This window comes from Lynx rufus, unplaced genomic scaffold (assembly GCF_022079265.1).
Source record: "Lynx rufus isolate CCGP_SWC_20201006 ecotype Redwood Valley unplaced genomic scaffold, mLynRuf1.p SCAF_2, whole genome shotgun sequence".
NCBI lineage: Eukaryota > Metazoa > Chordata > Mammalia > Carnivora > Felidae > Lynx > Lynx rufus.
Genome location: NW_025814834.1, coordinates 194,768,788 through 194,792,877, shown reverse-complemented (window position 1 = coordinate 194,792,877; position 24,090 = coordinate 194,768,788). Strand labels below are relative to the sequence as shown.

Here is a 24,090-nt window from a genome sequence, read left to right as displayed (position 1 = left end):
AATAGGGTTGGGCCGCGGCCGGGACTGGGCCGGCGCCGGGCAGGGAGAGGGATCGCTGCCGGATCCGACAGCCACTGGGCGCCCGGCGACTCCGAGCCTCGCAGGCCACCAGCCGAGTCAGCCCCGACCTTCCCCGGAGCGCCCCCGCCTCCGAGTCTTGCCCGCCGGGCCGGGCCGGGCGTGATGCACCGCGGGACCCCTGTCCTGGCCGCTGGCCGCCGCCGCCGCCGCCGCTGAGACCCCCAAGACCCCCAGTGACGCCGCAGCCATGGAGAGCGGCTCACATGCAGAGCCGGGTGCGGGCGCACCCCCAGGTATGCCGGGATCCACGCACCGGAGAGATGGGGGGAGGTCGCGGGGCCTCGGGAAGGCCGAGGAGAAGGCCAACCCGCTGGGCGGAGACCCCTCCCCCGCCGCGCCCTCTGACCACTTGGAAGTTTAAAAATAAAGGCTGCAGCGGCGGCGGCTCGGGGCCACCGACGCATCCTCTGACAGCTGCCCCCTCCCCCACTCTGGGCGCTGGGACGCACTGGGCGGCGGGCTCCGCGAGGACCCCGCGCCCGAGTTGCTGGAGAGACCCTTCTGCCCCGACCCAGTGCCACCTCGGTTTCTCCTCCTGCACCCCCTCCCCGACCCACACCAGGCCCTGATGATCCTTTTCAATTGAGCTGGGACGTCTATTCCCCACTTCATCCCAGGTGGGGAAGTGTGACCCCAGCCTGAATGTGTGTGTTGGGGGTCCAGATTCTCAGGCCTGGAGCCCTGCATACCGAAACTTAGGCCCTGGCGCCCCGCGACGCCCAGGCCCTGGCCCAGACCTCGCCCCCACCCCATCCCTCCAGCTGCCGCGCAAAGGGCCTGTTGCTGCTGCGGGCCGGCCGGGAGTGGAGGGGAGGGCAGGGGGAGGTCTCTAGCTGCGGCTGCCAAGTAACCCGCCGGATAAAGACGAGGGGGAGGGGGAGGCGGCATTGTTTGGGGCGAGGGCGGGAGCTGGGAGGTGGGCCGCCTCCTCTGCAGCCTGGCCTACTCCGGAGCCCACCCAGCCCGATTTGGGGAGGAAGGGGACAGAAGTAAATCTGCGTATCCGGCCACCCTCCTTCCTACCCTCTTTAGGCCTGAGTCTCTCTCTCGAGAATGAGGTGAAGGCTCAAGGCCGCACTCCCGGGACCTGCCACATCATTCCTCACTCAGCCTGAGGCTCTGGATGCCTACCCCCGCCCCCCTACACACACTCCAGGCCCCAGACCATCAAAGCTACCCTCCCCTCCCCTCACCCCACCAACCACCAGTGCCCTGGACTTCTGCAAATCCCATTCGGATCTGGGAGCAGCTGATGAGGGGGTGGGGACAGGTTTCTGGTTGGGCCTGGTGTCGGAGGGAGGGATTTCTCTTTCTCTTTCTTCCTGGAAGGGGAGGGAAGAACATGATTACTGAGGACCCAAGTTCCGTTCCCACTGACTCAGGGGGGAGGCGGCCCCAACCTCACACCTCCACAGAGTCCTAGAGCCTAATCCCTGCCACCTCCCTGACCCCTGCGGCGTAGGCCCAGCATGAAACAGTGTCTGTGGGTGCGGAGAGCCCAAGAGGAGGCGGCACAGCTTGGCTGTGGGTGGGCTCCTCCCCATGCCAGCGTGGGTGCTTCCAGGGGACCGTGTGGGTGTGGGAGCTGGAAGGCGCAGGTGGGGGAGGGGACTATCAGACTGTTGTGGTCGAGGAGGTTTGTAGCCTGTGCTGGAACAGTGGCACTTGGGTCAGTCTTGTCTCTCCTGAGCCTGAGAGGGGACACCCAGGGAGTCCTAGACTGGATCCATTTCATCTGCTTATTGGCTGTCTGCATCAGAGGGGCGCAGGCACTGATGGGTACATTGGGGCCTGAATGGGCCTGATTACTGGGCTGCAGATGAGGGCCTGAGTGAGTGTCTAGTTTAGAATTAGGGCACTTGGGTGGGATGCCAGGACTGAAAATGAGGGCATGGAGGGGGACATGCTTGGCTATACCGCCGGGCCTGAGGGGGCCTGCATGCAGGGTCCTGGGTTGGGAAGACTCTTCTATACACAGGACCTAGACAGAGTCACAGGAGAACCTAGATCAGGCTGGTGGCTGATCCCTACACACAGAGAAGGTGAAGGTGACAGGAACCCCCTATAAGCCAAGGGCACTAAAGGTGGTGCCCGTGGCACGTACCCTGTCAAGTTTGAGGCATGGGGCTGTGACACTGAATGCACATGGCACGATCCCAGCCATCTTGGAGTGCCCTTTGCACCCTGAGCATTACTAGGAGGCAACATGGAGTAGGGGACAGGTGCGGACTGGAGCAAGTGACTTGCCTCCTCCAGCCACAGTTTATGCCCCTGGAAAATGGAGGTCATGTTATCAAACCTTGTGGGGTTAATGTGAGGGTTAGAGATGATGTACTAAAGGCACCTGGCACAGAGACGCCCGCAATACAGTATTATTACCATTATTGTGGTTATGCTCATCAGAACTGGTGCCAACAGGGAGGTACAAAATATGGGGGAGGTGAGGACAGGAATTGGGAGCTGGTTTGCTTAAGAATGTAGACTCTGGAATCAAACAGTTTAAGTTTCCCCTTCATTACTTACTGCTGTGCGGCTTCAGGTAAGTTGCTTAACCCGAGTCTTAAATTTTCCCATCTATAAAATGAGAATAGCACCAGAAATTATCTCATGGAGATATTGGGATCATTAAATCAGATGAACACATGACACACTTAGCCCTGGCACATAGTTAGTGCTCAATAAACTCTAACTGTTTGTTTCTTTTGTTTATTGTCTTTAATTCCTTTGAAGGCCTGAGGAGGAGGTGTGATTAATTAGAATTCCAGGAGGTCAGTATGGGACAGAGGGCCAGGGAGAGGGGAGTTCTAGATACACACGAGCCAGGGTGTATCGGGGGGACAGAGGGGCCCCTGTGCTTGAGGTAGGGCAGTGGAAGCAGGAGAGAGACCCAGGAGGTGCGTGCAGACAGTCATCCAGCACAACATAGTGATGCCTGCCATGTGCTGGCTATGCAGATGGCAGAGAAGTGAATCAGACAGAGTCACTAGCCTCTGGGAGCTCCTGACCCAGTGACAGAAGGCGATGTGTTCACTGTAGGGGAACCCAGGTATAAGGGTGATACAATGGTCAGTGGGCTCTACTTGTGGAAGGCTTCACAGAGGAGGAGGCATTTGAAGTGGACCTAAAAGGATGAGTAGAAGTTAGCGAGACTGACACAACGAGCTGTCTCTACATATAGCAGCCAGCCTAGCCGGTGCCTCTCACTGACAGCTTCGTCCCTGCTTGGGCCACTGGGCCCAGTAAATGAGGCCTCTAATGAGCCCCTAATGTGCAGTCACGCATATGCAAACGAGGAGGAAGGGGCATCAGGCCAGTTTACTCCCCCTTTCCCTCAGGATGGGCATCAGCTGTTGGTGGGGCAGGGCCGAGGGAGGGGGAATGAGCTGAAAGCAGGGCCCTGACTGGAGTGGCGGCACTTGAGAGCGGCCAGGGCAGGTCTCGGGTCTACCAAGGCTGGAAGTTAGGCCGCAAGCAGCAGGGAGCCATGTCCTTGGTTCCCCACTGGGCCTTGGGACAAGTGAGGGAGCCAAGGAGCCAGGCCCAGATAATGCAGCTTTGTTGGCTGTGGTAGCGCTGCCTGGCACCCCGGGGCACAGCCTTCAGCATCTCCTCCACCACCCCTCAGCTGCAGCTCTGCCCTGAGGGGAGCAGAGAGCACGGTAGGGGGTAGATAGCGCGGTATTGCTACCTCCATCAGTGCTCCTCACCAATAGGAGGAGATTCAGGCTCTTACGAGGGATAAGTCCAACTTATCTCCAGCCTCCTATTTATTAAGGGCCTTCTCTGTGCCAGGCATGATGCTTAGCCTGTCATGTGCATTGTCTCATTTGATCCTCAAAACAATCCTTGAGTAGAGCCTAATGTTATCCTCCTTTTACAGATGAGGATCAGAGAGGAAAGTCACTTGCCTAAAGTCCCACAGCTAGGAACTGACAGAGGCAGGATTTGAACCCAGGTCCATCTGGCTCTAAAGCCTCTGCACCAAACCTCAAGACTGAACTACCGTGGCTGAGCCAGCCAGTGATAGAGTCTGACATGCTTCCCTTGCATGACTGATCTTGGCATCTTGGCGTCTTGGTCTTAGGGACCCCATGATCCATTCTCTGGCAGGCATAGTAGAGCCAGCAGAGCCCTGGGTCCCCTGTGCATCTTGCCCGGTTGGAGTCTGAGTAAGTCAGCTCAGAAGGAGGCCCTGGACCCAGGCAGTGGGGACAGTGCAGCCAGCAGGCCATCCCCAGGCCCCTGCCCTGAGCATGTAGGCCCCAGCCCGGGCAGCCCTGCTGAGGCTGAGGGAGGACCCGTGGTGGGGCCTGAGCTGCGGGATGGGGTCATTTCCTGCCGCCTAAAATAACAGGAAGTGGGTGCTCCTGATTGGAGGCTGGGAACAATGGCCGCCAACCAGGCCAGAGAGCTCCTTCAGATCTGCGGTCTCAGTTGTGATCCCGGCTTTATCATCCACAGAGGCCCAAGGCCTGGCCCCAGTGCCCTGCCGCTAAGGGCCTGTGGCCCAGGTCCTGAGGACTGCTGGAGCAGGCTGCCCCGCTCTCTGAGCTGGCTCAGCTCTACACTGGCCGGGAGTAATGCTGCCCCCTAAGGGTCCCCTCTGTCCCAGCCCGGCAATTAGGCATCTCGCAGAGTTTGTCCTTCCTGCCTTCCCCTGCCCCATCCTCCCAGATCAGATCTTTCCAGGAGGGGAAACCCAGGGGGCTGTACCCCTTTGAGTGAAGGTACAGACTGTCATGCCGATTCGGGCCCAAATCCCAGCTTTGCTACTCACCAGCTGTGTGATTTAAGCAAGTGTCTTAATCTCTCTGAATCTATTTCTTCATTTGTCAAATGGGGTAATAACATCTGCTTCGTAGGATTGTGGTAAAGAAGAAAGGGACTGATGCGTTTAAAGTGTTTAGCTGTGCCTGACACAGCATTAGCTATTGCTGGTGTTGACAGGACTTTCCCCTGGCCCGGGTAAAGGAGTGCCCAGACGGGGCAGGGCAGAAGCGACCTGGAATGGGGCTGTATACGTGTGCCGGGAACACTGTGTCTCTGAGTGCTGTGTGGGTCTCTGAGGCTTCATCTGTGCCTCAGAGGGATGCCTGGCTCTGTGTGTGTGTCTGTGTGTATCTATGTGTCTGTCGAGTTCCAAATCCCACTAAGTCTGACTCCTGTGTATATAGGAGGGAGAGAGAGAGAAGGGAGAAAAGAATGTGTTCTGTCTCTCACCATTGTTCAGGCTCCGTTCACGTTGTCTGAGTCTCTCTCTCTCTCTCTCTCTCTCTCTCTCTCTCTCTCTCTCTGTGGTATGTATTCTGTCTCTATGGGTCTTTGCCCCTCTGTTGGCCTTGCCATCTTCATTTGTCTGCCACCCGAGGAGCTGCTGTGAGAGCCGGAAGGCTCTGGCTACAGGTGCCCATCTCTGTCTTGCTTCCTCTCTCTGCCTCCCCATGCTCCCCACCCAGGGGTGCTGTCCATGCACCCCCGTCTGCTAGCTCTCCTCTGGGCACTCCTTTGCTCTGGCCCCTGGAGGAAGGCCACTCTCCCCCCATCTCCTGCCCAGGTGCCTCACTTCCTGCCTCCTGGTGGCCAGCCTGGGCAGGAGCCTGCCTTATCCTGCATTCCTGCCCTCTGAGCTCAGTGCCTACCTGCCGCACCTGCACCCTTCACCATCTTGGGGGGAACCTCCCTGGGGGAACCACCGAATCACTTCCTTCTTCAGAGAACAGGCAGGAACCTCAAGGAGGGGTGATGTGACGCCTGCCAGAAACACTGTGACATAAGGGTTCTGTCATCAGATAGCCTTGGGTTCAAATCCTACCTCTGATGCTGACATGAGTAATTCACTGAACTTGTCTGAGTAAGTTTTCTCACCTGTGAAAGGGGGGCCATCCATAGAACTTTCCTTTTAGAGCTGTCATAAGGATGAAATGAGATGAGGAAAAGTACCTGGCATACGGTAGAGCTTCAGTACCTTAGCTTGTTTCTCTTCCTGGGCTTAGTTGCCGGCAGGGTGCACACAGGGCTCCGGTATGAGCAGGACCTTTAGGGTTCAGAGAGGCGAGGCTTTGGAGCAGCTCGGGGTTTGACTCTGTGCTGGCTAGGTGGCTTTCCACAGTACCCCCATCCCGTCCATGTGTTTATCCATCCATGTGTTCATTAAACAGACACAGAACCCCTGCTCTGTGCCGGCAGGTCCTATGTGAGGCCCCGGGCTGGAAGAAGGCATATGACCCAGTCCCTTCTCTCCATGATCTCCCATGCTGGCAGGGACAGGGGCAGCAGGCAAACAGAAGAACCAGACTGAGTTATCAGTGTTGTGAGAGGAATATTTGGCCCAGCAGCAGTTGTTGGTATGAAGGAGGGAAGGACCAGAGGAAAGGGACTGCCAGCTCCCAGAGGGTGGAGATGGGGCGTAAGCAGGCACCCTGAGACATGTGACACACCCTCTGAGAGACTTGGCCCGGATCTTTCTGCAGACCCCACATGCGGTCCCTCTTGGGCTCTTGAGAAGATAAGACTTTCTGTGACCCTGTGATCAGCTCCTACACCTTTGCCCTGCTGGTGCTCTTTGTGCCAAGAAATAAATACAAACTATCTGTCTCTTATCCAGTTCTTAGCAAATACTTCTAGTAAATATCAGCAAAGCAAAATAAAACTAACAGTAGCTAAAACCTCACAATTTGACCCAGGCCAAAAATAAAGTGCGATGGCCGAAGGATCACATTTGATGAGTGAAAGTGGCAATAATCAGAAATCGGTTTAACCATACCGTATAGATAACCTACCGAATAATTTATTTGGCTTACTATGATTTGTTCTGGGTAACCCTGTCCCAGTGGCATTTCGTCAGTGTTGGCATACTTCTGAGGAAAATATTTGTATTTGGGGTCAATAGTCCACCAGGTCAAAAGAAGAGATCCAAATGTCCTGTTTGCCTCTCGAGAAGTCTTTCTTAAATTTTTTTTTAATGCGTATTTATTTTCGAGAGAGAAACAGAGAGACAGAGCATGAGAGGGGCAGAAGGAGCTCCAGGCTCTGAGCTGTCAGCACAGAGCCTGACGTGGGGCTCAAACTCAGGAACCATGAGATCATGACCTGAGCTGAAGTCAGACGCTTAACCGACTGAGCCACCCTGGCGCCCCTCTTGAGAAGTCTTTCTTGTTGAGCTGCTGGAGTCAAACGCTCATTATTATTTTTAACTTCTACCTGAGTGCCTCGTCCAGGAAGCTGCCCAAATGCAACTGAGATGGCGTTGTTTTGCTTCCCTTCAAGTGTTTATCCCTTTGCAATAAATTGCCACGTGGATTTACTCCTTTTCTGTTTGTTTTTGTTTCTTGTTTTTTTTTTTTTGTTTGTTTTGTTTTTTGTTATTGTTGTTGTTTTGGCTCCTGAACAGGTACTCCTTTCTTTCTTTATTTTTTTTTAATTATTGGCCTCCTTTTTTTTTTTTTTAAATGTAATTAATTTACTTTAAGTAATCTCTACACCAAACGTGGAGCTCAAACTCACAACCCTGAGATCAGGAGCTGCATGCCCTTCCGACTGAGCCAGCCAGGTGCCCTGGATTTACTCTTTATTAGAGTAAAAATCTTCTCTTGCACTGCGTTAGGCCAGGGTGGCTTTCTGGTATGGCATTTTATTCTCGTTCAGCAGCATCTCATGACTGTGTCTCCATGTACTTGGCACTCTGGTGGCTGTTACTGGTGCGGCAGTGAGCAAAACAGACATGGCCTAGCCCTTGTCGGGCTTCCTCCCAGTCTAAGGGGAGGCTGACAATAACAAGAGAGGCCCACAAAGAAGTTTGAAGTTGTATTAGTCACAGTGCTCCAAACAAGAGGCACACGAAGCCATGAAGGAATTTGTCCTGATCAGAGAAGCCAGGGAAGGCTTCCCTGAGGAAATGGTGTCTGAGCTAAGATCTGGAGGCTAAATGAGGTTTAACCAAGAAAAGGGCAGGGGCTCCTGGGTGGCTCAGTCGGTTAAACGTGCAACTTCTCATGGTTCATGAGTTCGAGCCCTGTGTCAGGCTCTGTGCTGACAGCTCAGAGCCTGGAGCCTGTCTCCCTCCTCCCCTCCCCTCCCTGACTCATGCTCCATCTCTCTCTCTCTCTCTCTCTCTCTCTCTCTCTCTCTCAAAAATAAATAAAACACTTAAAAAAAAATAAGTGTAGAAAGAGCATATGCAAAGTCCCTGTGGCAGGAGGGAGTATGAGTGGTTACCAGAATCAGAAGGTGAGTGTAGGAGGAGCACAGAAAGCAAGTGGGGAACATGCAGAAGAGATTTAAGAGGTACGGGAGATGGGGACAGGGACTTCAGACTATGCCAGGCTTGTAGTTTGCACTCAAGAATTCTGTTTTTATCTTTAGAGCAATGAGAAGCCACTGGGAGGTTTCAGGTGTCTAAAAGTACCATGATCAGATTCACATTTGGAAACAATTACTCTGGCTGCTCAGTAGAGAGCAGAGTGAAAACGGGTGGTGGGGAGAGCAGTGGGAAGACGTTGTAGTCATCCAGGTAAGAGAGATGCTGATATCAGCCAAGGTGGAGTCTGTTGATTATTTCATTCAACAGATAGTTGTGGAGCACCTATGTGCCGGCCCTGTTGGTCTTAGGGTTAGAACAGCTAACAAAACAGACATACACGTGTGCCCTCATGGAGGTTATCTTCTAGAGATGGGAGACAGTGTTACAATGGTGTTAATACTTGAGAGAAAAATAGTGTTGGAAAGAAAACGTACCATTGGAGAGGGGAAGGAGACTTCTATTGCAGTTTGTAATTTTAAATAGGGTCAGGGAGCGTGTAAGTGAGAAGTGACATTGAAGTAAGGGCATGAAGGAGAGGAGGGAGTGAGACACGCTGAATCTGGGGGCAGAGAATTCTCAGCAGAGAGCACAGCAAGTGCATAGCCCTGCAGCAGGGGAATGCCTGGAACAGTGGCTGGAATAGACTGAGCAGGGGGCAGGGAGAGGAGGAGGAGATGGGCCCAAGAGGTAATGGGCCGGAGAAGGGAATCCTGACATTCTCAGAGGTCGTTGTAAGGCCTTTGTTTTTTCCTCCCCACAAGATGAGGTGTCTTTGGAGGATTTTGACAAATCCTCCAAATCCTTAGAGCAAGGGATTGACTTGCTCTAACTTAAAAAAAAATTTTTTTTTAATGTGCATTTATGTCTGAGGGAGAGAGAGAGATAGCGTGTACGCATGCATGTGTGTAGGGGGTAAGGGGCAGAGAGGGAGACAGAGGATCTGAAGTGGGCTCTGTACTGACAGCAGAGAGCCCGATGCAGAGCTCAAACTCAGGAACCCACAAGATCGCGACCTGAGCTGAAGTCGGACGCTTAACTAACTGAGCCACCCAGGCGCCCCTGATCTAACTTATTTTTAAACAGAATCACTCTGCTGCTGTGTTGAGAAAAGATGAAAGGGGAACAAAGAATGGCAGTAGGGAGTCTTTATTTATTTAATTTTATGTTTAAGATTTTATTTGTTAGGGGCGCTTGGGTGGCTCAGTCGGTTGGGCGTCTGACTTCGGCTCAGGTCATGATCTCGTGGTCCGTGAGTTCGAGCCCCGCTTCGGGCTCTGTGCTGACAGCTCAGAGCCTGGAGCCTGTTTCAGATTCTGTGTCTCCCTCTCTCTCTGACCTTCCCCCATTCATGCTCTGTCTTTCTCTGTCTCAAAAATGAATAAACGTTAAAAAAAATTTTTTTTGAAAAGATTTTATTTTTTAAATCAATCTCTCCACCCAACATGGGGCTTGAACTTACAACCCTGAGATCAAGTTGCAAGCCCTGCTGCTGAGCCAGACAGGCACCCCAGCAGGGAGTCTTTATAGGGGATGACAGTGGCTGAACCAAGATGATAGAAGTGGAGATGGTGAGAAGTGATTGGATTCAGAACATACTTTGCACACAGAGCCAGAAAGATTTACTGAGAGATTAGATGTGGGATGTGAGATAAGAAAAGACTCTACAATGACTCCCAAGATTTTTGGTCTGACAGACTGGGAGGACGGCTGGCCGTTGCCCTTGGCTGAGATGGGGAAAACGGGGAGGAGCAGGGTTCTGGGAGGAAGATCGGGAGCTCAGGTGGGAATGTGTTAAAGCCGAGGTGTCTGTAAGACATGCAGGGGTGTCAAATAGGGAGTTGTATGAGCGAAACTGGAACTCAAGGGAGAGGTCTGGGCTGGAGATACAAACTCGGTTGTCATCAGCAGAGCAATGGTATTTAAAGCCATGAGTCTGGATGAGGTCACCAAGGGAGTACATGCAGATGGAAAAGAGATGAGCTCCTCCACTGAGCCCCGGGGCACCAGGCGCTAAGAGGTTAGGCAATTAAAGACGGATCTGCAAAAGGGACTGAGGAGTCAATGGCCAGCAAGGTAGAAGGAACGCCAGGAAAAGTGTGTTGTCTCCACAGCCCAGTGCAGAAAGTGTTCAAGGAGCAGCGAGGGATCATCTGTGTCAAATGCAGCCCACAGGTTAGCAAACCGAGGACTGAGAAACGGCTGCTGCTTTCACAGTGTGGAGGTCATTGGTGGCCTTGAGAAGAGCAGTGTCATGGAGCAGCAGGGGTGAAGGCCTGACCCAAGCAGACTCTTGTAGCAGAGATTTGGGAGAAGTGGACAGAGTCTTCTGGGCAGGTGCCGTTTCTTGAGCCCCTGCCAGGTGCCCAAGATGATGTACCCACTCGCTGTTGGAACCAACATCTCAGTGGGGAAACTGCAGCTCAGACAGGCTCAGGGCTTTCCCCAGGTCCCACAGCAGAGCTGGGATTTCCCACCCAGGCCTATTTGACTCTGAAGCCTAAGATCTTTCTACTCCACTGCATCTGACACTTGAGGGCCGGTCCTCCCAGGCCTCATCCCTCCACCTCCTCCCAAGCTGCACCCGGCTACTCAGGACCTAGTTGGAGATTCACTGTCTTGCCTGGTGGGTGTGATTTGCCTAGGTGTAGACAAACATCCACCCACCAGTTTTCCTTGCAACACCCGTAACACGCACAGATGCTAGAAGAATGACAGTAAACAGGCCTCACCCTCAGCCTTCAAGCTGAGTACTTCACACACCTAAGCTTTTTGGCTCCAGATGGCCCTGGGTTCAAATCCTGCCTCTGCCACACACTGTTTTTTTTTTTTTTTTTTTTTTCAATTTACATCCAAATTAGCATATAGTGCAACAACGATTTCAGGAGTAGATTCCTTAATGCCCCTTACCCATTTAGCCCATCCCCCTTCCCCCACCCCTCCAGTAACCCTCTGTTTGTTCTCCATATTTATGAGTCTCTTATGTTTGGTCCCCCTCCCTGTTTTTACATTATTTTTGCTTCCCTGCCCTTATGTTCATCTGTTTTGTCTCTTAAAGTCCTCATATGAGTGAAGTCATATGATTTTTGTCTTTCTCTGACTGACTAATTTCACTTAGCATAATACCCTCCAGTTCCATCCACATAGTTGCAAATGGCAAGATTTCATTCTTTTTGATTGCCGAGTGATACTCCATTGTATATATATACCACATCTTCTTTATCCATTCATTAATCCATCGATGGACATTTGGGCTCTTTCCACACTTGGCTATTGTTGATAGTGCTGCTATAAACATGGGGGTGCATGTGCCCCTTCGAAACAGCACACCTGTATCCCTTGGATAAATGCCTAGTAGTGCAATTGCTGGGTCATAGGGTAGTTCTATTTTTAATTTTTTGAGGAACCTCCATCCTGTTTTCCAGAGTGGCTGCACCAGCTTGCATTCCCATGCCACATGCTATTTCTATGACCCTGGGCAAATCACTTGGTGGGGTAAGCTTTGACTGTCTCATCTGTATAATGGGGGTAAGAATCTCTACCTCTCAGAGCTCATATAAGGATGCAGGATAGGGATGCAGAGGGCTAGCTTAGTCCCTGGGATGCAGTAAGCACTGAGTGATAGCTGCTAATTTTCTTGCCCACTGGAGTTGGAAAGGAGTTTGTGGGTGGCTGGGAAGTAGACTAATAGTGGCCAGGCAGCCTTCCGAAGCTGGTGTGGGGAAAGCTGGGTGGGCCGTCACGGAGCCTAGAGGCTGGCAGACTTTTATGGGCCCTGCCTGAGCCTAGGAAGCTACAAGGGAAGGAATGAGGGGAAAACTGTGATCCTCAGATTTGGTTGCATAACACATACTACTTCGTACTGCCTTAAACAGAGACAGGAGGCTGTGATTGCTGAGAGCACGGATGCTGGTGACAGGTGCCGGGTTCAAGTCCAGACTCCTTCACTTACCAGCTGAGTGACCTCAAATTGCTTTACTTTTTCCCATCCGTAAAAAAGATATTTATAGTGTCTCCTGCCTAAGTATTTTCAGTAAGGACTAAAACGAGTATCTGTAAACTGCTTTGAATATAGGAAGCTCTTAAAATATAGTAACTGTTAAAAGGTTATCGTTAGCACTAAAATCACAATCTTGCGAGGTAGGTAGTATCCCCACAGGAACTGTGGCACAGAGAGGGTGTGTAACTAGCCCAACGTCACACAGTTAATGGGGAAGCCAGAATTCACATTCAGATAATCTGCCTTCAGAGCTCACATTCAGTTACTGGATACCTGTCTCCCTGGAAAAGGTACCCACAGTCCCAAACGTGACTCCTTGGGAGTGTCCTCTCCCTACACACACATTGTCACCCACAGAGATGGGGAGTTTGCCACCTCCTGAGAGGGCCAGATTTCCCAGAGGAGAGCACTTAGTCTGGTAGTTTGCTCTGGTAAGAGCGAAAAATGCTTCCTTAGACTCACCTTCCCATGCTCCCTGCTCTCTAAGCCCAGGTTCAGTGGCTGTATCCCTTTGTTCCCTTCAGCGCTCAGAGGGTAGCAGCAGATGTCAACAGGACTTTTTGCAGAGCTTTATGTGACCCACAGGGAAAGGGCAGGAAGTGTTTGCTGGCACGTGAATCATGCCAGGTGCTTCATTGACATCCCTACTAGCTTGGGCCCATTATCCCCATTTTACAGATAGGAAAACAGAGACTTAAAGAGGTTGAATGGCTTCCCCAAGGTTACCTGCTGGGGAAGCATGCCCTCCTTTCCTGTGTTGGGGTGGTAAAATCAGAATTGGGCCTTCATCTGACTGATTCCAAAACCTGTCTCTCAACTCTCCATAACATGCATGTGCTCACATGTGTGCATATCCACGTACATACCAAATCATGTGGCTTCCTTACTTGGCACTGTGTTGTCTTTTACAGGGATCTTGAAATATTATTGTCTCAAAAAATTTTTTATTTTAATGTTAATTTATTTTTGAAAGAAAGAAACACACACAGCATGAGCAGGGGAGGGGCAGAGAGAGAGAGAGAGGGAGGGAGACACAGAATCCGAAGCAGGCTCCAGGCTCTGAGCTGTCAGCACAGAACCCGAAGCGGGGCTCAAACTCACAGATTGCAGGATCATGACCTGAGCTGAAGTCAGACGCTCAACCGACTGAGCGGCCCTGAAATATTATTATCTTAAAAGAAGAAATCTATGTGTGTTTGGGAAAGGAAAAAAAGATTACAAAGTGAAAGTAGCTGGTTGCCCCGCCCCCACATTGGGGCTTTAGCAACATGGCCTCCCACTTGTGCCCAGACTCATGGCCTTCCTCTTGGCCAGTCCCCTGTGCCCAGCACTGGCACTTCTGTGTACCAGGCCTTGGGTTGGGCACCGTGACCCCGAAGTGAAGCAGAAAGAGGCGGGAGGCAGATGTGACCATTTGGTGCACCAACAAGTGCTACCAACTTTCTCTTAGTTTTTCCAGTACACCCTGCTCCCTCCTGCTCCTTTGCAAATACTCTTTTCTTTGCCAGAACCCTCTCCCCTTTGCTTTGCCAACTCCAGGTCACCCTTTAGCTCTTGGCTTGGTTGTTACTTCTTCAGGAAGCCCCCTAAATGCAGGTTAACCATCTCTGCTGGGTTACCCTCCGACATAGTACTTACTTATTCTATGCTGTAATTGCCTAGCTATTTATCTGTCTACCTGCTAGAAGGTAGGTTCCACGGAGGCAGGGACCATGGCTGTTTTCTCAGCATGATATCATTAGTATCTGGACCAGGGCCTGGTACACAGAAGGAACTCAATAAACATGTTGCGTGAATGAATGAAGGAGTCACTTGGACGAGGGAGAGAGCTCCATGTTGGACTGAGGGCACGGCTGTGCTATCTCACTCTCTCTCTTCTCTTGTGTTGGTATTCCAGCTGTGGCAGCCAGGACCCCCCCAGAGCCAAGACCTTCTCCTGAAGGTGACCCCTCCCCACCGCCGCCACCACCACCGATGTCAACCCTGGTCCCTGACACTCCGCCAGACACCCCACCTGCCATGAAGAATGCCGCTAGCTCTAAGCAGCTCCCACTGGAACCAGAGAGCCCCACAGGGCCAGTGGGGCCTAGATCAGCCCCCCAGCAGGAAGAATCCCCTTTCTCAGAAGGGAAGAGCAGGGGACCCACCCCACCAGCCACAGGCCCCCGGGATTCCAGACCTCCTCGAAGGAGCAGCCAGCCATCCCCGACGGCGGTGCAAGCCTCTGACAGCCCTCCCACCAAGCAAGGTATGTATGATGTGCCCACTCCTGGGCCCAGGAGGAGATGGGGAACAAGATGGGGATGAGGCCTGGGGGAGGGCCCTGAGGCTGACTCCCCATTTGGGGGGAGCCTCTGACCTAAGTCTGTTCTCATTCCCTTGTCTAAGATGTAAAGAAGGCAGGAGAGAGACACAAGCTGGCAAAGGAGCGGCGAGAAGAACGAGCCAAGTACCTGGGTGAGTGTTGGGGAAGCGTCATCATCCCCACCATCCTCGCCATCAGCCTCTTATCCACAGCACTAACACTTCTGAATGCTTCATTACGTGCACTGTGCTAAGAGCAGTACGTGCATTATCTCATTATCTCAATGGGTCTCTCGACCCTTCCTGAGGATGGGAAAACAGAGGCTCAGGGAGGTGAAATCATTTTCCTCAGCTGCACAACTAGTAGAATACCTGATATTCAGACCCAGAAGCCTGACCTCACCCTCAATCCCGTGCTCTTTTTTTTTTTTTTTTAATTTATTCATTTTGAGAGGTGGGGGAAGGGGCAGAGAGAGAGGGAGAGAAAGAATCCGAAGGAGGCTCCATGTGGTAGGCATAGAGCCCTACATGGGGCTTGATCTCACGACTGTGAGATCGTGTGACCTGAGCTGGAATTAAGAGTTGGAAGCTTAGGGGAGCCTGGGTGGCTCAGTCGGTTGGGCAACCGACTTCAGCTCAGGTCATGATCTCGTGGTCTGTGAGTTCGAGCCCCGTGTTGGGCTCTGTGCTGACAGCTCAGAGCCTGGAGCCTGTTTCAGATTCTGTGTCTTCCTCTCTCTCTGACCTTCCCCCATTGATGTTCTGTCTCTCTCTGTCTCTAAAATGAATAAACGTTAAAAAAAAAAAAAAAAGAGTTGGAAGCTTAACCAACCGAGCCACCCAGGCCGCCCTCAGTCCCGTGCTCTTAATCACAATTCATGAAAATATGTCCAGCAGCTCCAAAGGCAGACAGGCCCTAAGGAATTCATTTCTCCTTTAGCACTGAGAGACCATGAGGCCAATGGGGGAAAAAGAAACCTTCCATCAGGGAAATCTTGCTTCTGAGACCTGAGCCTGCCTTCAGAAAGCCCTTCAGTTTGGTGGGGGGGGGAGCCTGGGGGCAGAGGCCTCTCCCCTCCCAAGCAGGCAGGAGAAAGACCCACCCGGGGACACAGTAACCGGGAAGGCCACCCAGTTGGAGGAGACAGGCTTGGCCTGACTGCAGCAAAACCTCTCACCCCCCCACCCTCCCCCCGCCGGGGCTCCTTTCCCACAGCGGCCAAGAAAGCAGTGTGGCTGGAGAAGGAGGAGAAGGCCAAGGCGTTGCGGGAGAAGCAGCTCCAGGAGCGCCGCCGGAGGCTGGAGGAGCAGAGGCTCAAAGCCGAGCAACGCCGCGCGGCCCTCGAGGAGCGGCAGCGGCAGAAGCTGGAGAAAAACAAGGTGCGTGCGTGCTGACTTCTGGCTGGGCACGCATGGCCTGTGTACACGTGTGTGTGTCCACACATCCGTGTTCATGCCTCTGTGTCATCCGTGCCCACACGGTAATGTCTGTGTTCGTATCTGCTGTCATGTCCCTGAGCGCACAATCTGGGCACCCGTGCAGCCGCAAACGCGCTTGGTTCTGTGCATGCTGGGGTGGGCACCTGTAACCGTATGCTGTCAGTGCGAGTGTCTGTGTGTGTGTCCTGTATGTGCGTGTATGCAGAGGCGTGTCTATGTGAGTGTGCTGAGTTCCAGGACATGAGGAGCGCCCTGGCTTGTGCACTGGTGAGGAAAGGAAGGAAAAGGTGGCCCGGTCTTGCCAGAGGGCCCTCAGGCTAAAGGGAAAACATAGTCCCAAGGTCAGGACCCTCAGTGCCAGGGGGGACACGGCCCTCCCTGGGAGCCCCAGGGCAGGGGAAGTCCCACCCCATCCTCAGAGAAACAGCTCATACATCCAGGAAATGACTCAAGAACAGTGAAAAGCTCCCCAAGAACAAGTTGGAAGGGATCTGTTACAAATGGCCTTTAATCATAGCAAGCATTCAGTAACCTTGGTTACCTGCAATGAGTCAGGGAAAACTTCTTGGGTGGGGGAGGCTTTGTCACAGGCGAGAGAAGGGGCTTTTCTCCCAGGTATGATGGATGATTCTGAGCCCAGACCTCTCTCCTCTCCCCTCTCCCCACCAGGAGCGCTATGAAGCGGCCATCCAGAGGTCAGTGAAGAAGACATGGGCCGAAATCCGGCAGCAGCGCTGGTCCTGGGCAGGAGCCCTGCACCACAGCTCCCCAGGACATAAGACCAGTGAGTGGGCTGGAGGGCCTAGTGAGTGGGTGGGTGGGGCTGGGGCCTGACGAGTGGGGACAAGGACCAGCGTTGGTGCCAGGGGCTGGCAGCACCCTGCAGCAGGTATGCCTTGCTTCACACGACCTGTGTCTTCTCGAATGACCTTGTAAACCAAATTGTCCCTTCCCGAGGACTTCTGCTATCAAGTCAGAGGTGAATTCTCTTCATTTGGTTTGCTCTTCAAACCTCTGTCACTTTAGATTAGCCTTCTTTGCTCCCATTATTACTATCGGTTGATGATACATAAAAGAACACTTTAATGCCTTGCAGACACTGGGTATTTAAGAAAACTACCACCCCCTTGTGTACCTGTCTTGGGAGGCAGATTTGTGTTTCTGAGTTTTCTTCATGCCGGGCCATCAGGATTGGGGTCTGATTCTTTGCTGGCATGTATGTGCCACCGTGTTTGAATGTCTTTATGTAACAGCAGAGTCCAGTATTTCCAGCTGTGGACCTTCTGGTGTATGTGCTCGTGGATATGTGTGTGTTGTACGTCAAAATATGCATCTGTTTGTTTGCCTTGGTGTGTTTTTGGCCTTGTGTACCTCAGTGAGGGCTCACCAAGTCAGACGGAACTGGGTTAGGATCCCAGCTCTGGCACTTGTGGTGTGACCTCTAACATCTCGATGTCACTTTCTTCGCCTGTAAGATGGGGATAACGATACTACTTGCCTCCGAGGTTGTAGGTAGATGTTTGGGAGGATCAAGTGAGGTAACATGTGTGTGGTGCCCAGCACAGTGCCTGGTACATGGTAAGCATCCAACAAACGTTAGCTGTTACGAATACCGTGATTCAGTTGCTTCGATGTGTTTGTGCCTGTGTGCATCTGGGTCCGACCCATTATCTGTCCGTGTTTGTGTTTCTGTATCTGTGCATGTCTGCACACACATGTGCATGTGGAAGTGTACCTTTCACTCTACACGCCCCTGCATGTCTTTGTCTTTGTGTGCCCGTGTGAACGTGTGGATTTGTGCGAGTGACTGTGACTCGGGGTTCTTCTGTTTAGGAATGTCTGCATTTGTCCCGGTACGTGGGTGTGGTAGCCATAGCGCCTTGGCAGGGCAGTGCCAGCAAGCGCCGACACCGGGTGGCTGTGGGGGAGGGGTTGCAGTGCCCAGCCCCAGGGAATGGCTTCCTGGCCAGGAAGGCTATAGTTTCTCTAGTTCTGCTCCGTCCCCTTCCTCTGTTCCTTCTCCATTGGCTCCCCCAATCCAGGTTGTCTCTGGTCACCTATCCCCCATCCCCTCCTCCCAGAGCCAAGTCCGCCTTCTCCTCCCCTTCCTAGCCTGCCCACTCTTCCCTCTCCCACCCTGCCCGCGGAGCATCCTGCATGGAAGGCCTCAGTGCCCCCCCTGGCTCCTGTCCGGCCCGGCCCTAATGCCGTGTCTTTTCCCCTCCAGGTGGGAGCAGGTGCTCCGTGTCGGCAGTAAACCTGCCTAAACACGTGGACTCTATAATCAACAAGCGGCTCTCAAAGTCCTCTGCCACGCTCTGGAACTCCCCCAGTAGAAGTAAGAGAAGGCCCAGCCCTCCTCCCTCCAGAGCCCCTTGTAGCCCCCACCAAGCCTCTTCCAGAGCTCAGCAAGAACCCCAGATCCCAGGAGCCCTCACATACTCCAGGTCTCCATCCCCATTCTACCCCACCCAGGGCTCTGCACCCCTCAGGAGAGCCGGGTGTATGGGTCTGGACCCTGAGGACAGAGATGTGCCCTGCAGGGGAGGAGAACAGAGACAAAGAGCAGTGTCCCAGCAGACAGCAGGCCTGGCTGGGGCCTCAAGAGCAGGTGGAGGTGGGGGTGGGGGTGGTGCTGGGGGTAGGGGTGGAGAGTGGGAATGGGCAGGCAGCCTCATCTCCAACCACAGCCAGCTGGCCTAGGCCCGCCTTAGGCAGGTGGCCTTGCCCCCAAGTACCAGACTAGCCTGGGTGCTGTGTGTGCAGAGCGGGCCCCTTATTCTGGCTCTACCCTGGGGGGCCCAAACGACCCCGCCCTCTCTGCCTTCAGAGCCCTAGCCATGGCCTCAGCTGGCTCCAGAGTTGTGGGCAACTAGGGTGGCATGGCCCCTGTGTTCCTACCATGCCCTGGTGCTCACATGTGAAGGGGCCATGGTAGGAGTTATTTATAAGTTTCTCCAGCTTTTATTTGGTTGTTCTGTTGCCTAGCAACCAAATCAGCTGCTGTACCAACTCCACCTGACTGAGGCTTAAAAATAACCCAGCAGCTGAGGGGACAGAGCAGGGTGGCCCAGGCCAGCCAAGCCCCCTAGCAGTCTCTCTCTGGCATGGGACACCCCTCAGTCAGGAGCACAAGGACCCTCACTGTCCCCCATCCATGGAGCCATGCAACCCCGGGCCAGCCCTCTGATAACAGGAGGTGCAGGGTGCTACAGTGGGATGCAGGAGTGGGCAGGGTCTGTCACCTAGGGAAAGTGGTAGAGGGGGCCCTCAAGCCATGCAGGGCATTGCCCTGGGAAACATCTTGTTGCCTGGGTCTGCAGTGAAGGTCAGGCCCCAGGGCAGACAAATGTGGCTCCACCGGACTGGGGTGAGGGTCCTGGGGAAGCCTCTCTGGGCCTAGCAGGGCGATGGCACCTGACAGTTCCCTGCGCTTCTGCCTCCCTGCTGCGACCCCCAGCGGTAACCCGCTTCTGGCATTCTCCCTCTAGATCGCAGCCTGCAGCTCAGCGCGTGGGAGAGCAGCATCGTGGACCGTCTGATGACACCCACCCTCTCCTTCCTGGCACGGAGTCGCAGTGCGGTCACACTGCCCCGCAACGGCCGGGATCAGGGTAGGGGCAGCGGCCCTGGGAGAGCCCCCACGAGGGGCGGGACAGGGGCCAGATTCGCTCGTGGGCCGCGCCCCGACCGCACTCATCCCTCTGCAGCCGTGCCCGTGTGCCCGCGCTCGGCCTCCGCCAGCCCCCTCACGCCGCCGAGCAGCGCCCCCCGAAGCGTGCACCGCTGCGCCCCAGCTGGGGAGCGCGGGGAGCGCCGCAAGCCCAGCGCCGGGGGCAGCCCGGCCCAGGTCCGCCGCCGGCCTGAAGCCTCGCCGGTGAGTGGGCGGCACGCAGGGTTGGGGCAGGGAGCCGGCCAGGCCGGGGGAGCGCGGCGCCGTCAACTTCTGCTCCCCGCTCTCCTTCCCCCTCCTTATCAGGTGCAGAAAAAGGAGAAGAAGGACAAGGAGCGGGAAAATGAGAAGGAGAAGAGTGCCCTGGCCCGGGAGCGCAGCCTCAAGAAGCGCCAGTCACTGCCTGCGTCTCCGCGCCCCCGCCTCTCTGCCGGCAACGCAGAGCTCAGGTGGGCGCGCACAGTGCTGCCTGCACATCACCAGGCCATCCATCCATCCATCCATCCATTCACAAATATTTGTTGGGCACCCACTCCTAAAGTGAAAATGAAAGCTCTTTGAGGGCAGATTTATTCTGTTTTGTACGAGTGTTTGGATGACTGAAGTACAGTAGCACCTAGAACAGTGCCTGGCATTTGGTAAGCAGTCAACAAATACCTGCTGAATGAATGAATTGGACCCGCCAGGTACTGTTCTGAGGGCTGAGGACACATTGATGAGCCAAACCAGGGCTGGTTCTTGCTCTTTTCAATCTTCCTGGCTATTGGTGAGACAGACAGTAATCAAAGACTCACAAATGAGAATGTGATCACGAACTGGGATATGCTCTAAAAGGAAATAATCTGGTTCTGTGAGAGCATATAAGGTGGGCAGGGCTGAGCCAGCCCTGTGGGGAGAGGGGGATACTTCCTTGAGGAAATGACATACTCAGAGGGTGTGTAAGTGTGTGGCTGCTGTGCTCAGGGCCTAACTTTTCCTTTTCTCTCAGTCCCAAAGGCAAGGCTCGGCCATCCTCTCCCTCCACATCCTGGCACAGGCCTGCCTCTCCCTGCCCCAGCCCAGGGCCAGGTCACGCTCTGCCCCCCAAACCACCGTCCCCTCGGGGCACCACTGCATCACCCAAGGGGCGGGTTCGGAGGAAGGACGAGGCAAAGGAGAGCCTCAGTTCGGCAGGACCTGTGGACAAGAACCAGAACAAGGGCAAGACCGGTGACGAGAAGGAGCCAGCAGCCCCTGCCTCACCAGCTCCCTCACCTGTGCCCTCCCCCACCCCAGCCCAGCCCCAGAAGGAGCAGCCCACAGCCGACATCCCTGCAGGTGGGTTGCCAGGGAAGCCAACTTTGTGAGGCGGAGGTGGTCAGAGATATGGGCCCAGGGGTGCCTGGGGACTGGGTGTTGGCAGACAGGCAGAGGAGGCTCTTGCCCTCAGCAGGTCTAGGCCCAGAACGCAGGCCAGAGAGGAGAACCACACCACTCTGAGTTGATGGCAGAAGTTGTGTGGGTGGGTCTCCCTGAGGTCCAGGAAGCAGGGGCATGCAGTGGTGATGGAGGTGCCTGAGCTGGTATGTGCTGACTCCTGGTCCTGGATCCCACTCCAGATACTGCTGTCCTGACCTCACCCCCAGCCCCTGCTCCACCAGCGACCCCTAGCAAACCCATGGCGGGCACCACAGACCGAGAAGAGGCCACTCGACTCCTGGCTGAGAAGCGGCGCCAAGCACGGGAGCAGCGGGAGCGCGAGGAACAGGAGCGGAGGCTGCAAGCAGAAAGGGACAAGTGAGTCAACCCATGGGGACTGAAGGGGCCCTTATGGAGGCTGTGAAAGAAGCGCAGGACGGAACCCGAGTTTCCTCTGTCCCCCAGGCGCATGCGAGAAGAGCAGCTGGCGCGGGAGGCCGAGGCTCGGGCCGAGAGGGAGGCGGAGGCCCGGAGGCGGGAGGAGCAGGAGGCCCGAGAGAAGGCGCAAGCAGAGCAGGAGGAGCAGGAGCGGCTGCAGAAGCAGGTGCCCCCGCGGGCCGGCTGGCTGGCGGGCGGGCGGTGCGGGGCTGGGTGTGGGCGCCTCCTGGTGGCGGGCTAGGGGGCTGGCCCGGAGGGAAGGCTGGAGTCCAGCTGCTTAAAGCTCGAGGGAACCTTGGGCAGAAAGAAGAGGCTGAAGCTCGGTCCCGGGAAGAAGCGGAGCGGCAGCGTCTGGAGCGGGAAAAGCACTTCCAGCGGGAGGAGCAGGAGCGGCAAGAACGCAAAAAGGTCTGCAGAGCCGTGCTGTGTGCTTATGTGGGCGGGGCCATGCTCTGTGCTGGGTTCTGGCTTCAGTTACTGGGATAGTGGAGGCTGGGGGAGTGGGAGTGGGCCCTGCCTTGGGCTCGTAAAGGGTAGACCAAGAAGCAGGTGGGGTGAGTTCTGGTTCCTTGCCTGGAAAGGACTGGTATGAGCTGGAAGGGCCCTGACAGGATGAGGGGCTGGCTGGTGGGAGGTTTAGGAACAGGGCAGCACTTGGGTCTAACTGATGTGGGGCGTCCCAACAGCGTCTGGAGGAGATAATGAAGAGGACCCGGAAGTCAGAAGCTGCTGAAACCAAGGTCAGGATTCCCCAAAGGCAGTGCTGGCAGCGGGGGAGGAGGGCGGTGGGTTTAGGAAAAGAGGTTGGGGGTGGGGCGCCCTCGGGGTCTGGGCCGGGAAAGCGAATTCAGCACCTCAGTCCCTTGGGGCCAGATATCCCTTGAGTCTGACTGCTCTTCCAATTCAAAGCAGAAGCTGGACAGAAAGGAGGCAAAAGCCAACAATTTCAGCCCAGGTAAATGCCCTGTTCCTCTCATCTCTGTCCCCTCGGCCGCCCATCCTCAAACTTCCTGCTCTCCCCAGCCCCTAACTGATGGGCATTCCTTCCCTGTGACAGACCCTGTGAAAGCCGGGGAGGCTCGGCCGTCAGGGCTGCAGAAGGAGGCAGTGCAGAAAGAGGAGCTGGCCCCCCAGGAGCCTCAGTGGAGGTATCTGCTACGATCTGGATCCTGGGGGCCCTGGGCAGGGAGGCAGGATGACACTGGGGCTGTGGGGTGCCCGAGTCGTCCTGGGGTGGGAGGTGCCTGAGTGTTGGCCCTGCATCCACAGCCTGCCAAGCAAAGAGTCACCAGGATCCCTGGTGAACGGCCTGCAGCCTCTCCCTGCACACCAGGAGAATGGCTTCTCCCCTAAGGGGCCCTCTGGGGACAAGAGCCTGGGCCGAACGCCAGAGGCACTCCTGCCCTTCGCCGAGGCAGAAGCTTTCCTCAAGAAAGCTGTGGTACAGCCCCCACAGGTCACAGGTAGGGATCCCCGACTTTTCTCCCAGCAGCCTTCCTCAGACTCCCCAGCCCTGCCCTTTCTTCCAGCTCTGCCCCAGGCCCTCTCACGCTCCTCCCTGAAGACCCCCAGACATCTGGGCTAGGAGGCCTGGTTTGCCTTGACTGTTTCCCCTCCTGCTTTTCCCTCAGAAGTCCTTTAAGGGGTCGCCTTGGATCCAGGCATAGCTATGAGGGCTCCTCTGCATCATCTACCAGGACGTCTGGAAGAGAAAGAGACAGAACAAAGCCGGAAGTGGCCTGGGCCCCTTGGGGTGGGTCCTCTGTTATTTTTAATCTGCACCTTATAGACTGATGTCTCTTTGGCTGGAGCCAGGCCCTGCCCCTCAGTGCATTCGTGTGCTCGCACGTGCGGACACCCCCCTCCCATACACACACATACACTCACAGCCTCTCTGGCCACCTCCCTTGGGGAAGGGCCGCCTGTAGTATTTGCCTTGGTTTGGTGGGGTACAGTGGATGTGAATACTGTAAATAGCTTGTGCTCAGACTCCTCTGCGTGGAGGGGGCGGGTGCAGGAGGCAGACCCTCCCAAGACTCCCTGGGGTGATCTTCCTCTCTCTATTTAACTGTAACTGAGGGGGAACCCAGGGCTGGGGCTGGGGGGGCACCTTGGGCCACAGAATACTGGTTGCTTTAGGGGTACCCATGCCCCCTGCCCTCGCCTGGAATCAGTGTTATTGCATCTGATCAAACTTCTCCAGAAATAAAGTGAGAATAATTCTGCCAGTCCTGTCTATCCTTGGGGCTGGCGGTGGGTGGGAGCAGGTGCCTCCTGCGTTCTCAGAACTTTAGGAGCCAGGGCCTGGCAATATCCACCCCTAGGTACCAGTCCTAGACCTCCTGCCTGTAGTCTCCATCTTGTCACGAATTCATCCATTTAACACATATGGTTCCAGGCAGTGGACTACATGCTAGGGATCCAGTACAGGAAAAGACGTAGCCTCTGTTCTCATGGAGT

At 54.7% G+C, this 24,090-nt stretch overlaps 1 protein-coding gene across 3 annotated transcripts; it reads left to right on the top strand.

The window, feature by feature from the left end:
* On the top strand, window positions 1-23,858 carry MAP7D1 (MAP7 domain containing 1). 3 transcript variants are annotated; one of them, XM_047084303.1, is made up of 18 exons: window positions 1-314; window positions 14,275-14,625; window positions 14,766-14,834; window positions 15,898-16,061; window positions 16,791-16,905; window positions 18,349-18,459; window positions 19,613-19,735; window positions 19,832-19,998; window positions 20,101-20,243; window positions 20,783-21,111; window positions 21,393-21,570; window positions 21,658-21,796; window positions 21,934-22,038; window positions 22,317-22,370; window positions 22,543-22,585; window positions 22,688-22,778; window positions 22,900-23,093; window positions 23,262-23,858. In XM_047084303.1, the coding sequence occupies exons 1-18, from the start codon at window positions 269-271 to the stop codon at window positions 23,270-23,272; spliced, it is 2,433 nt and encodes an 810-aa protein (XP_046940259.1). In that variant the 5' UTR covers window positions 1-268; the 3' UTR covers window positions 23,273-23,858. The 3 variants fall into 3 exon arrangements, with proteins under 3 accessions (XP_046940259.1, XP_046940258.1, XP_046940260.1); XM_047084302.1 differs by having other exon boundaries at window positions 19,613-19,998; XM_047084304.1 differs by lacking the exon at window positions 18,349-18,459 and having other exon boundaries at window positions 19,613-19,998.
* The last annotated feature ends 232 nt before the right edge of the window (window positions 23,859-24,090 follow it).